The following is a 15,487-nucleotide window of genomic DNA, read 5'->3' as shown; positions in this document are numbered from 1 at the left end:
GTTTGTACATTCACTAGAAATTTGTTTTAAGGGTAGGGCACAAAATATATGTTGATTAAGCTCTTTTTTGGATATTAGCCGAAGATTTAGAAACTCGTAAATCTAGTCCAGTCTTTGTAGAAGAGGATTCTAATACCATCTATATGCTTTCTATTTAGTAATAATACTACTACTTGACAATTTTTTGGCTTCAGAAACCATGCTTGCTTGAATGGTGTAGCTGAGGACCATTATACTCAAAGCTAGATATGGTTGAATTAGGGATTTTTCAGTGGAAGCAGCACGAAAATCTGAAAAAAACTTGGCATTTTAGCCATGATTTTTCATGGAGACTTCTCTTATTCATAGTTCTAATATGATGAGTGTTCTTGATTGTACTTGAGCCATGTTGTGTCATAGAAGTCGTATGTCTTTAAAGAGTTCTTCAACAGGAGACACAAGCTTGATTCCTCAGAATTTTATTCTTTTTCAGCTTTAAGAGTAGGTGGACAAAATAATATTTTTCAGTGTCTGCAAAAATAAAAACCAGGAAATATATCTAATTTGTATGGTGGCTTTGATTTCAACGACAACGTAATAAAGTCAGAAGAAATGTGTTAGACTGAAAACGCGAGAAAGGGCGCAGGCTGTTGAATGGGTGAAAACACCTGGTGGTAAAAATCGCTCACATTGCTCTTGGCTTTGTTCGTCAATAAAACCAAGCAAGTAAAACCCCACAAAATGTACTTTTTACATGTAATTTTTCCACTAATATGATATGTACCATTCTCATGCTAACAGTCTAGTATTTGTGTAAACTGCTGTTTGTAAAGTTCAATTAAAGTTGACAGGGTAGGGTATACATTGCTTTTTTGAGCACACTATTGTTTTTTCTTTTTTTTTTTTTTTAAATGTTTGGAAACGCGTAAAACTCGTAACTTGATCTTGTCTTGCGAGAAGGAACTCTCTTACGGGAATCCCGGAACGGATCAAAAATATACAAATTACATTTGAATAGGGACAAATCCTTTTACTTAACAGTGAAACCACAGAATAGTCTCTGGATATTTCGGTCATATATACAGTGTCCATCATCAGCAGATAATCATTCTATCCCTGGGTTCTCTCATGCTATTTCATGCAGAAACGGCTGTTTTTGCGTGAACCAATAAATTTCCTCCATTTTTTTGCAAGTTTATGTGTTACAGCGGTTGAACGGCTGCATTGAAATATTTCTACTTTTTTGGAACGAAAGTTATTTAGAGCCATATATTGCAAGTAACTAAGAAATTAATCATGTTTACTAGGAGATATTCGACAAACACCATGAGAGTCATGTGTTATTAATCTAAGATTTTAGTCCTTAATGCCCGGGGATCAGGTCAAATTAAATCCCCACAACAACATGACTAGCTCCATACGGTACATTTGAAATCAGCTGACTCATACCTGCCACAAAATCATCCAGGCGAGTACTGGAAGGCTTATACACCATACTAATTGTATTTTGTCTACCAACAAATTTGATTAAGAAAACGTCAATTCATATACTAAGATCATCCCTTTCAATATAATTTAACCCATTTTTCACAAGGAATCCAACACCACCATGACCCTTCACCACTTGGCTCTTAACACGAAGATCATAATCTGGAGATAAATACAGTGAGAGATTGATTTAAACTAAAACATGTTTCACCTAATTCTATAATATCAAAAGAAGAAGAAAATTACTCTGTTAATTCAAAAAGATCCAGGTAGCTCGTATTCATTTGGACATTCTAAAAACATAGTCGCAGACATTTTTCACTTATATCAGAGATTCCCAAACTTTTTTACTCATTGACCACTTGACAAATTTTACTGGTTCCGTTGGACCCCCTCCAGGTACATTTCTGCCAAATTTCCAAAACTCAACAAAATGTGAAGATCAGATCTACCTATGGAAATTTGCTTTGTGGCCGAGTTCCAACAACTAATTAACAATTTTTGAGAAAAAAGTGCTAATTGATTGGTTGATTAATGAAATTATAGTGCAGTGAGTGGTTGTCAAAATGTAAGATTGACCAATCAAAAAATTATGTCCATTCAGCTTTTTTTACATCTACTCTCAGCACAAGAATCCAATAAATTCGTACTTATTTTATTTAGAAATAATCGCAATAAAAAAAAAAAAAAATACTTCTTGTGTTATATTTATTCAAATATGTAGTTATTACCCTTCTAATTAATAAAGTAAAGTAAGTGCTAAATTTTTTCTACAATAACGATAAGAAAATAGTCATAGGTTAATGGAAAGGGTATACTTGATGAATTGACAGAACATTGAATCAAAAAATTTTTGAACAAATTTGTCAAATACGCGATGCCTGCTTTCGAATTGATCAGGTTATCTCTCAATTCTTGATCTTTATTTTCTAGAAACTCCAATACTGATTCAAAAATTGGGTAGACTTTTGCTAAACATGACCCTTCGATAACCAGCGTACTTCAGTATGTAAGAGCAATAGTCAAAATTTTTCATCGCACTATTATGGAAATAAACATGTATTCAGTGCATTGTTTCTTATTTTTTACTGCATTAATCACAAACTGAAGTGATTGGTGCAATTTCTCACTCAAATTTTTGTCTACTAGATGTTTTCAGTGAGTCACGCAGTGATTCCAGTTACTCTGGTATTCTTTTTTTAAGATGGCTTATTAACCCACGACATCGCCCAGCCATGGCAGGAGCTCCATCTGTTGCCATAAAAATGACGTTTGTGAATGGAATCGATTTTTCAATGGCATTGGAACCTATCTCTGAAGCTGAAATAGCCAGATTTGTCATTGGTTTGATGGGTTCTTCATCTTCTGGTCCAGACTGTATTCCGAATATGGTTGTCAAGTTCATTTTTCCTGTCATCGTGTCTGCCCTCACGAGACTTGTCAATCTTTCTTTTGAAAATGGTATCTTCCCAAGGGCTCTAAAACGTGCTCGTGTTATTATTCTTTTTAAAGGTGGATCAAGGAATGATCCTGCAGTTTTCGTCCCATATCTCTTTTATCAGTGTTTCTTAAATTTAATGAAAAAGCTATGCTTTCTGGATTTCTTGATTTTCTTCATTCTAAACACTTTTTTCATGATTTTCAGTTTGTTTTTAGGGCGTAGCACTCAACTGAGTATGCATGTGTAACTTTCTTGAATTATCTAAATTCCGCTCTTGAAACTGGTTTGATACCTGATGCTCTTTTTCTTGATCTTCAGAAGCATTTGATTCATTAACACACAAGATTCTTCCTTTGAAACTGTCCCATATTGGTGTAAAAGGGAATACTTATTCATTGATTCTATCATATTTATCTGGTCGAGTCATCTCGGTTGATCCACACTTTTCTAACCCTTCTGGAAAAGAGTTTGGCGTACCACAAGGACTTATCTCCACTGCAAGGCCAAACAAGCTTTGCTTCGGGCCAGTTTATTGTTTTGTTTTTGCATATTAATAAACCCATCTTTCTCTCTCTCTCACTATGTATCATCTACACTTACAAATAAAATTCTTTGCCATATCAAAACCATTTCACTTCGAAACTGCTACTACTACTAACAACTCACTTTAGCACCAAGTCGGAGGCATAGACAGCTGCTTCCACGCCTCCTACGTCCCTATCAATTCAAAACTTTTCTCTTTGTACCCTCTCGAGCTGTTTAATTTCCTTTAAATACTTTTTTAGACCTTTTCTGACCCTATTCGGGACAACCTCCTTCTTGTTTGGCCTCAGATAGAGGCTCTCAAAAAAAGCCATCTACTTCCTATCAGAAATTGGTTATCAAAATATAATTTAAAAGCATGTGAATATGCAGGCGGTTTTTACTGCCAAAAGAAATGTCCTGGAAAACACGTAGAAGATTTAACTACTATCTTAAGAGGAAGGAGAGGAAAATTCATTATTAGAAGAAACAGAAGAAAAAATAAGGCTGTAGGCAATTTCACTCGGCGAAGTTCCCTCTTCCCCCCTTTGCAGGTCACATAATCTTAAGAATGAAACAATAGATCATTGCCTATTTGAATGTAATATGCTGACGTCTGCACAGTATACCCTGCGATGTAAAATGTTAGAATGCTTCAAACACCACAAAATTCTACTAACAGCCAAGAGTCTTGCCGGCCATACTTTCTCGTAGAGCAGAGACTACTACTACTACTAATAACTCACTACAGCACCAAGCCGCCTGAGGCCAACACAGCTACGCACGCTCCTCCTCCAACCTAATCTATTTAAAGCCTCCTCATTTACACCCTCCCAGGAAGTTCCCATTTCCTTTAAATCCTTATTTATGACAGAGAGCTCAATATATATTCTCTTATAATTCAACTGCTGGTATCAAAAGATATACTTCAAGAAATCTGAACAGATACAAATCATATAAGACAAACCAGCTCCATAGCTCTGTCGATCCCACAGCAGTGTTGCCAGATTGTCAGCGTAAAAAAACGCCCTAGGATTTTCAAAATAAGCCCAAACAAGCCCCATCAAATTTTATCGAAATAATCCACTTGTGAGACTTCACTTTATAGTGAGCATGTCCGAAAGCTTTTTCCACGGAGAATGCTACATCTGGATGCAATATTAATGCTGAATTTTCAGTCCGAAAGCTATTCTCATCGTTTTTTCTTTAAACTTCAGGAAGAGTCGTAATTTTGTTTATCTCCCCTCAACATTCGCAGGGAAGAAAGTTAAACCTACCCAGCAGACGGGAATACTTGACTTTTTTTGCCACTTTTAAGATTGAAATATAAAAGAATTACCCTAAGCTGTATGGCAGCTTAATATTTTGAACTCAGGTTTTTTTTTTCTGAAGCTAAGCTTTTGCATTGAAAAACTTATGGTGCGAAAGTGAAACTGTCTACTTGGAAGCAAATTCGTCCATGGAATTCACAAACTCGAAACTTTTGAAATCAAAGAGCATGTGCTCAGACGTAGGATCAAAGTTGGACGATTTAATTGTAACTGCTGCTATTTTAGATGAAAGCAAAATAAAAAAGACAAAGGGGCCATTTCCCAGCCGAGCCCTCGTGACAAATCTTAATATGTTAGTATTCCTTACAATTTTAGTTTTTTCTCCAAATTTACACCTTTCAACAGAGTTGCCGCCTCTCCATACTCTTGCGAAAGCTAAAGCCCTATACAAATAAAGCCACTTCCCCATGCCCTATCTCCCTAATAAGGGATAATTTTTTTTAATTAGTAACTAAATATTATATTTTCTTTATGTTTATTTTCTCTTTAGAAACTTATTTTGAAGCAAGATTATAATCTAAAAATTACCTTAAGCTACGGAGCAGCGAAATATTTTGAACTTTTATGGTTATTTAAAACAAGACTTTTCAGTGAAAACCTTCTTTTTTTTCTTGTCACCTAGTTTTAATGAACGCGGATTTCAGCTAATTCTTAGTGCATTGACATCGTAATACAACAAAAAAATTCATGAGTAACAGAAAACGCAATGAGATCTCTTCAATAAGGAAAATAATTTTAGTGAGCAAAACAGAATCATGACCAAAATATCACAACTAGAAATATACAGGCTTAATTACTTCTTTGGATAGAGTGGTAAAATGCAAAAAAAGAAAATAATTGAAGCTTGGAGTTCTGTATCACAAAGGATAAAAAAAAAAATCAAGAGAATCAACGTTGTGATTGAAAAGCTCTCAATACTTTTGGTACATTTTCTTAATACCTCAAGCAAGAAAAATTAGAAATAATTTCTGAGAAATAAATAATAATAATTTATTTTTAACCCACATCATAACAAGTTATGGCACTTGTGGAGTAACAAAAAGAAAAAAAATGAAATACACTACAAGTAAAATACACAACAAATAGAAAAAACATTACGCTACAATGAGATTAACCGAACAGACGGACCAAAGGATGATGAGGCGATAAACGATAAAAAGCTGATTCCGACAACCTTCCATACATGAGGGCCAACTTTGCACTTAAATCAGGGACATCAAACTTACGAATTATCTTCCTATTGCTATACAAAGGGGGGAGATAAAGTAAAAATTTACAATATCTGAAATAAAAAATCCGAATCTGATTTAACATCTTTTTTCTTTAGAAGGGGATAAAGACCAGAAAGATAAAGGACAGAATGATCACAAAATGTAGCATATAGTCTACCGAGTGCACGTCTATCATACTTCCCTCGATTAGCAACTATCTTAGAATAGCCCGTTTGAATTTTCTTTTGAACATCACGAACAGTGCACTGCCGTAGGCAAGAAATTGAATTTGTAACAGTAATACCCAACCACCGAAAGGTGGAAACATAGGGTATTGAAAAACCGCGACAAGCTAAGGGAGCATTAGAGGAAGTCGGACCATTAAAAACTAGAAATTCACATTTCTCAACATTAAGAGAAAGACCAATATTAGAAAATAGACGTGAAACTTTTGAGACCATAAACGAGAGACCTTGCTTATTTTTGCATAAAAGTAAAAGGTCATCTGCATAAGCAAGATAAGAAACATCTGAGAGTCCAAAAAAATAATTTGATCTAATTTCATCTAAAATACCAGAAATGCACATTTTGAATATACTAGGTGATAAAACCCCTCCCTGCTTGACACCTCGACATAAACGGACAAACGGAGATCCAGATTTATTAATTCGGAGGGAAGAATTAACATACCAAAAACGAAGAAGAAAAATGACTGAAAGATTTACACCATTATTAAAAAGGGAAAAAAGCTTGACTGTGAACTACATTGTCAAAAGCTTTAGAAAGGTCCAAAGTACACATATAAAGTGGCGACCCCTCAGCCATGCTATTCTTAAGGGCGGAAGAAAGAACACGGTGTGCATGTTGACAACCAATACCAGCTGTAAACCCGAATTGATTCGATCCGAAATTTATATTTTCATTAAAATGAGGAATTAAAATATATTCAAGGATTTTACTCAAGTTACACGTAGTGGTTATAGGGCGATAAGATGAACAATGAGAAGGGAGTTTTCCCCGCTTTAGAATTGAGGTGACATTTCCGCAAAGAAAGCTATCCGGAACCAGAGAAGATGTTAAACACATTTGGAACAACAACTGCAAATGAAATAAAAGAACAACACACTTTGGATTTATATTATTTACACTAATACCATCAATATCAATGGATGAAGATTTCAGATGCTTAATTGCATTTTCAACAGCAGTTATTGATACTGGAATAATATGGCCCTGATGAAGCGAAGGCGGTAGAATTTTAGAAAGTAACCGAGAATAATGTGACTGCACAAAAAAATTAATTTTGGAAAAAATTCCCGAATAGTAAACATACCAAGTTGAACTAGAAATCGAATCACTATTATAAAGATCACTTTTATCCAGCTTCTCGGAATTGATCAATTTAGACCAATCCTTTTTAGAGGCTGGAAATTCCATACCCCTATAACGAATAGATTTAAGGTACTTTTTATAATCATTCTTTGTTTTCTGCTTTATATCCGCAACAGACCCCGTTATAGGTCTACCACAATCAACCCAAATTCGAAGCCAAAGTTTTGCCTTATTTTTAAAATTCTTTAATTCAGGATCGGCAGCCCATATAGATTTCCGCGTTTTTGTACGAATACGTTCCTGGGGAACCGCAATTTTTTCAGCTTCTTTCATACATCTAATTATATCATCATAATATCTATCAAGATCACGCTTACTACCCTTTACTTGAAATTGGAGTAGATGATAAGGCACACGAATACAATTAAGCAGTGTAGATAAAGACAACATATATAAAGCAATATCGGCCCTTTTCCAATTACTACATTTAAACCATTTAGAATTCCCAATAGGGGCAACATTGCAAAGGTTACGTTTCAGTTTAGTAGTAAATGAAAGCAATAGATGGTCAATGTCATCAGACTCAATATCAACATGAATAATCGAGCATTTTAGCTGTGACGAACTGATTATATGATCAATATTAGAAACTCTACCAGATTGATGGATATAGGAGTATGATAAATCTTTCTTCAGAATCACGTAAGGGGGCATGCACTCCAATATTTCTCGGGATCGATAACTTTGTTCATCCAAATCCGTGTTAAAGTCACCAAGAACTATAAAATCAAGTTTATTTTCCTTGACACGATTCATCACGGACTTTAAAGACTTGCATGTAATAGCAAATTTATTTATTGACTCCACTGTATTATTTTTATATGGAAGATAAACATTAGCAAACACAGTACTATTTACTCTAACAGCAGGAATGTGCTTATCCGAATAAAAAAGGGATGGGTTCGAAAGATCAATACTTTTTTTTTAAAATACAGGCCAGGCCTCCAGAAGGGCGGCCACGCGTGGTAACAGCATCAGAAGTAAAAACCGAATGAACAGAGCTTCGATGAAGGAAATTTCTGCTAGAGGCAGTTAACAAAGTTTCTTGTAGGCAGATAACGTCGAAGTTCTCGTACAGATCGTCAATATAAGCATCTTTATTTTTTGTGCCATTGATATTGTGCGATATGATTGAAATTTGTAAAGTCATTTAGAGGTTTGTTGACTAGCAAAACCACGGAGAACGGAGCATGACATGCTAAAGGACACGTGATCACCATTGCAATTGGCACATTTAGGTGAGGCATTGCATGGATTTTCTTTTGAACTTATATGAGGGCCGGCACAACGAACACATTTGGGCGCAGGACTGCGACAAGAAGATTGGAAGTGATGGGGCGATCGGCATCTAAAACAACACTTTGGAATTTCCTTAAACTCACTCAGTCTAAAGATTTCATAACCAATTCGTACACCGTCTTTGAAATAAGCTGCATTAGCAAAAGAATCCACAAAAGCAAGCTTAACTGTTTTCGAAGAGCCAAGCCTTTTGGCAGCAACAATACCGCTACAATTTGTGAAAGACTGAATCGCATAATCCTCTGGAACACCTTTTATAATGGCCGAACATTTCTTAGAAATTTCTTTGGTTGACGTACCGGCGAGAATGACGGGAACAGATGCACGGAAGTCTTCGGCAGCAGATTTAGCAATATTTACATACCACTTATCGTGAACCGGGCGAATACTGGATACAAGTTCATGGCCACTGATTTTATCAATAGCGTCTTTCCTTTTAATTAGATCCGATAGATGAGACGGCTCTTGAGAGACGACAATAGTGGTTGACTGGCGATTAGAGCCTATAGGTTTGGGTAACTGAGGGTAATTGAGGCTATAATTGTCCAACTTTGCTGACACAATTTGAACAAGTTGATGAACTTTAGAAACTTTGGAGGCCAATTGTGAATAGGCCACAGCCGGCAACACTGGAACTTCAGTGGGAAGTTTAATAACATAAGTTGGCATAGAGATGCTAGCTTCATCACACTTCTTCAAAAGATCGAGCATGTCTTTAATATTACTGGTTGCAGACTTTGCACCACTGCGGCGAGGGGGAATTTCATCAGGCGCAAGTTCCGACCATAAATCAGCCTTAGCTTCAACTATTTTTGGTGAAGCAAAAAAATCCACTCCATATTCAATAATTTCCTTCTCAGAAATTGAATTCTGCCAATTACTTTGGACAAAATTTAACACAGGCGAATATATAAGTTCAAAGTCATTCAGATCCTCCGATTGTTCGCTAATACTTGGCATCTTTTCAAGGCACCTGTTTTCAACCACCACACAATTTAAACCGTTCAATTTATAAATATAGGTCACTGATATATGACATTACAAATTGCAAGCCAATTGTTGCGAAATGAAATATAATGTACAGCTTTTGACAAAAAAAAATGCTACAACAACTAAAAAACTAATTGCAATTTAGAAATTCAGTGTCATCACCTTAGGAAAAATATGCATATAAAAAGCTGATTATTTTGTAATACAGCATTTTGGTTTTTAGATACAGCTTATCAATCGGTTTCTTTTACCAATCAGGCTCCAGTCCGAAGACTCCTAGTTTTGGCTCCACTGAAGGAGCTCATTTTTATATGAATTTCACACAATCTGAAGAATTCCGGCATTTTTTTTTTCTTTTTAAAGAAACCGATGGGTTCTTATTCAATTCCTATTCGTACCTTGAGGTGCAAACAGAAAAAATTCCTATTAAAAAATAATTTCGTATTTTATTTTCAACATTATTTGCTAGAATAATCAGGAAAACGTAGAATATTAAGCTTTTTCGTTGGATTTTCAACTTTTTTTTGGAAAGTGCTTGGGGGTTATGAAGTCTATCTCCATCTGTTTCAAAAACAATGTTGTATTTGGCGTCTTACCTTTTATAGATGATTAAATAAAATAAAACTAGTTTTTTAACTGAAAAGAAGGAGCGACACTGAAACTTAAAACGAACAGAAACTACTCCGAATATGAAATGAGTTGTCCCCTCCGCAATCCCTCGCTTTTTACACTAAAGTTTTTAATTGTTTCAAATAGTAGAATTGTGGCGAAGAGTCAAACTTTAGCGTAAAGACCTAGGGATTGCAGAGCGGACAATTCATTTCATATACGGAGTAATTTCTGTTCGTTTTAAGTTTTAATGTCGCTCCTTACTTTCAGTTAAAAAACTAGTTTTTTCAATTAATTTCTGAACGTTTTTGAATTAATACATGTTTGATTTTGGCTCTCCGCACATAAATTATAAAAATGAAATTTGCATATAATTTTTTTTTGCTAAATGGCTTTCCCTTAGTTTTGATCAGACGATTTTGAGAAATAAGAGGTGGGGAATGAAGCCTAGTTGCCCTCCAATTTTTCGGCTACTTAAAAAGGCAGCTAGAACTTTTAATTTTTAACGAACGTTTTGTGAGTAAAAAATATACGTAACTTAAGAATTAACTTACGTAACAAACTTTTATATTCTTATTTTTCTATTATGTATATGAGGGGGTTTGTCCCTTCGTCAATACCTCGCTCTTTAAACTAAATCTTAACTTTTGTCCCAATTCTTTAAGAATGACCCCTGAATCAGAAAGACCATAGAATAAATAGTTGAAATTACTAAAAATACTTTAGCATAAAGAGCGAGATATTTATCTCCTCTTAATTACCCCGCTCTTTATGCTAAAGTATTTTTAGAACCCCTCATATAAGTAATAATATCTGTTCGTTTTAAGTTTTAATGTTACTCCTTACTTTCAATTGAAAAACTTTTTCATGTTTATTTTTTATTGTTTTTTTTATAGCAATTGTAGAAAATCCTGCGCCCCCTTCGTTGAAAGTCTCATCCCCCATGAGAAGTTTTTCCATGGAAAAATCCTCCCACGTAGCCCCCCCACCTCAACTCTCCCTCCCAAACCAAAAAATAAATCCTCTGAAAACGTCCATACACTTCCCAGTAACCATTACTATATATAAACACAGGTCAAAGTTTGTAACTTGCAACCCCTCCCACGGGGACTGCGGGGGAGTAAGTCATCCCCAAAGACATAGTTTTATGATTTCCGACTATGCGGAACAAAACGGCTATCTCAAAATTTCGATCCGTTGACTTTGGGAAAAAATGAGTATGGGAGGGGGCCTAGGTGCCCTCCAATTTTTTGGTCACTTAAAAAGGGCACTAGAACTTTTCATTTCCGTTAGAATGAGCCCTCTTGCGACATTGTAGGATCACATGATAGATACAATGACCCCTGGGAAAAAATATAAATAAACACGCACCTGTGATCTGTTTCATGGCAAAACATAGGAAATTCCACAATTTTGTAAATAGGAGCTTCAAATTTTTGCTACAGGGTTCTCTGATACGCTGAATGCGATGGTGTGATTTTGGTTAAGATTATGTGACTTTTAGGGGGTTTCTCCCTATTTTCCAAAATAAGGCAAATTTTCTCAGGCTCGTAACTTTTGATGACAAAGACTAAAATTGATGAAACTTATATATTTAAAATCAGCATTAAAATTCAATTCTTTTCATGTATCTTTTAGCGTCAAAATTCCGTTTTTTAGAGTTTCGTTTACTATTGAGCCGGGTCGCTCCTTACTACAGTTCGGTACAACGAACTGTTTAAAACGTCTCTATTCAATAGTTGTAACTAGTAATCTGCCGTAATAAATAGTTTTTTGTGACTCACTTTACTTATTTTCTTCTTCTTTTTTAGTGAATCGTAGGGTATAGTTAAACTTTTTCTTAAATCTGTTCGCCTTCTTTCCTCGACAGTTTTGTAAAAGAACGAACTTGAACTTAAAAAAAAAATATTATTCTTTTGAGTAGAAAAAGCCCAAAACGAGCAAATTAAAAAAGAATAAGCCCAGTTTCCCGCCCCAAGCCCGCGAAAAAAACGCCCGCCCCAGCCCACAGAAATAAGCCACCGGGGCTTGAAACAAGCCAATCTGGCAACACTGTCCCACAGAGTGAGCCAAAAGGAAAAGAGCTAAATAGTATCGACTGATTAGCCCGTCTGCTGAATAAGAAGAAGAAGATCCACGAATTTCTGAAGCCTTTTCAATGGGTGTGTTCCAGGGACTTACTGTAGTAACCGAATGGTTACTACTTCCGTTCCTAGCGGGAAAATGGTTACTGCCCAACCCACTGGGAACGAGAATAGTTACTGCCGGCAGTAACCGCAGTAAGTGATTTTCTTACCGTGCTCAAAAGAATGGTTAGCGCAGTAAGTACATAATTCACCTTCTTCAACAAAAATCTCATTCAACAAAAAATAAATATGGACAAGAATGAAGTAATGGAATATGAAGTTATTTGCTTGGAAGAAGGTGGGACAGTGATTTTGCAAAAGAAAGAGGGATCTGAGCCAGGTTAGTAAATCACCATATTTTGGGATCAACATTAAAGGACACCCTGAGTAGTAAGCTATCTATTAGCAAGTAGGTTAAATCAATGAAAAACTTATTATTTAATTTAAAGATTTCCATGTTTTCTGGCATATTCAGGCATAATTATTACCTTAAATTGCCATTTGGAATCATTCTAAGAATTGACTTCTTCCAGGTAACATTGAGGCTCCATTAAATTGCCACATGGTAGCATTTTAAGCATTAACTCCTTTTAGGCTCTGTAAACAGGCCTAGGTGAAGTATTACAGATAAGTTGAGGATTTATGGGCTGCCAAATCATTATTCTGAGACTGTCTTTAATCCTATTGAAGAAGTAGGCTAGGGTAGACTATTCAGAGTCTATTCCAAAGGATGGTAATTTTATCCAGTAAAATTCTAGTTGATTGACTTCTTGCTATCACTGAAATGCGTTAGGTTAGGAAAATGAAACTTTCATGGATGGGTCTACAGGCTAAAGTATGTCCTGGGAAGGTATTTCAAAGTACACATCTCTACTCATTCTTGCTCTAGAGGGCCTTGATCTTTGATGACCTTCAAAAATATTTATAGCTGAAGTTACATGTTTCCCATTGATTCTGCAAATCTATCCCTCAACCTCTAACTCCCTGTTAATTGAAGCAACTGTAAACAAAGCAAGAATGGGGGAAAAGGTAACAGGTGACAGAGTACATTGGAACTACGTAATTTTGGCTATATATTTGCACATTAGGCAGGTTGGAGGTAAATTATAGTATAGAGATGCATGCTTTTCCCTTTGGTATGTAGGCTAAGTAGAAGGTCACTTGTACCTGATGCTGTCCGTGTTGTTTTTAGTTGGATGGGAAACATCCAAAGAAAGTTTCCTTTGAAAAGGAAAGGTGAGAATGCCCAAAAGTGAGATTGAATTTGTCAAAGCTTGGAGGTTTGCCCCTTCAGTCTGTTTAAAGGAAAATGGATTCATAATTGAAGCTTTGTTCATTTCAATCTTAAGGGTGACCTATATTTGTGACAATTCATTAAATGGTTGTAAAGGGGTACTTTTGTTTATTCATTTGTCTTCTTTGTTTTCTAACAGTTTTTTTTAATCTTTAAATTGATATCCATTTCTTACAAATTTTTATTGATACCAGAGGTTCATTTGCAAGTTTTCACCTACTTTGTAATTCCTGGTCTCACAATTACATTTAAATTTACTGAAGCTAGGAAACATAGAGCTACTATCTATTTAAAGAAAATCAATGGATATAAGTAGGTTTTATTGTATTTAAGCCCTAGGGCCATGGCAATTAAAGACAAATTAAAGAAGATTAACTTTAAAATACTGGACATTAAATAAGCATGATAGTCACAAAGAAAAACAAATAACAAAATTATACTTCTGTGCTCAGTTGCCAACCTGAGCAACAGTCATAAATTTTTTTAATCTTGCAGAACATTCACCCCAATTACATTCATAAGCTATCTCTCATGACCCACACTCTTGTCCATACATCCACATTTCAGTGAAATAGAAGGACCATCATACTGGTATTCTTCATTTTTACTTATATTTAATGGGTTTGAAAGAAAGTTTCTATGGCTAAGTCAGTAGGCCAGTAAAGGACCTTGTGGTCCTTTAGCCAGGTAGTGCAATAGGAAGCTAGGGACCAGCCAGCCTATGCTCTTGCATGCCCTTCCTTCTTACTGTCCCTAGATTTCCATCTGTACTCATTTAAAGTTAGGCCAATTTTAGCTGAGGTTAGTCATATCACCAACCCCTATCCAAAACAAAATAAACTGACAATGCCAGGAATTAAACCTGTACCCCTTGGACAAAGCATTCCAGCCCAGAGTGCCTATCACTTAGCAAGGAACACAAATTTGACCAGAGAACAATAATTATTTTTAAAAAAGTAGAATATTGAAAAAAAACTTGCTATAGTTGTCCCACTACTATCCTGTAAATGCTATAGGCCCACTTTATTTAGACAAATCAATTTAAGACAGGTATCAACAAAACTCCATCAGGGATTGTATATGCTTAAGATACAATCAAGCTATTTGAATGCTTAGTTTTGTGATTTTCTAGTCTTCAAATAATAAAAAAAGAGAAAAAGTATATGACCTATCTATTTTTCACCAGTTCATTTGAGCAAAATCATTTGTGACAGCCAAATGCCCATGGTTGGCTTAGAACCTCTCTAAATGCTCTGAAACAGAAGGAATAAAAAAATTATACTAATCAGCATTAAACTGTCCCTTAAATTTAAACACGTGCATTTAATTCGAAAATGACGCTACTGCTAGTCAGCTTACTGTGCCGTTCCCACTGGCTCTACCGCAGTTAGAAATGGGCAGTTACCGCGCAGTTACTGGAAAACCGTCAGCTGGAACACACCCAATATAGCCTAGAAATGTCACAGAATACTGATGAAAGTTAGTAGCTTACATTTCTTAGTGGTATTCAGTTCAACAAGGGTTATCTAACTCTATAATTAAAGGAAAACCATTTTTTTACTTTTAATTGCTCAAGGGTTATGCAGAGAGCAATTTTAATGATCAGATAGTTAATTTTAAATTAGCCAACCAGTTTTAGCCTAGGAGCCAAATTGGACATAAAGAAACATGTCAAGAATAGAAGGTAAAATTCTAGTTAATTGACTTCTAGCTATCTCAGAAAGGGTTTAGGTTAGGAAAATGAAACTTTCAGGGATGAATCTACAGACTAGTATATCCCAAGAAGGTGTTTTGAAACAATTACC

General features: G+C 35.5%; 1 protein-coding gene across 2 annotated transcripts in view; it reads left to right on the top strand.

Moving 5' to 3' along the window:
• The first annotated feature begins 15,053 nt into the window (after positions 1 to 15,053).
• Positions 15,054 to 15,487, top strand: part of LOC136027225 (diphthine methyltransferase-like) — a 36,501-nt gene continuing 36,067 nt past the window's right edge. The window contains exon 1 of one of the 2 annotated variants that reach the window (XM_065704276.1): positions 15,054 to 15,161. Coding sequence is in view for 1 of the 2 variants with exons in the window: in XM_065704292.1 (XP_065560364.1) it covers positions 15,140 to 15,161 (22 nt within the window). In the remaining variant the exon portion in view is untranslated. The remainder of the gene's footprint in view (positions 15,162 to 15,487) is intronic. The other variant, XM_065704292.1, reaches the window with a different exon arrangement.

Source organism: Artemia franciscana, chromosome 1, assembly GCF_032884065.1.
Source record: "Artemia franciscana chromosome 1, ASM3288406v1, whole genome shotgun sequence".
Classification (NCBI taxonomy): Eukaryota; Metazoa; Arthropoda; class Branchiopoda; order Anostraca; family Artemiidae; genus Artemia; species Artemia franciscana.
This window is presented reverse-complemented; position numbering and strand designations above follow the sequence as displayed.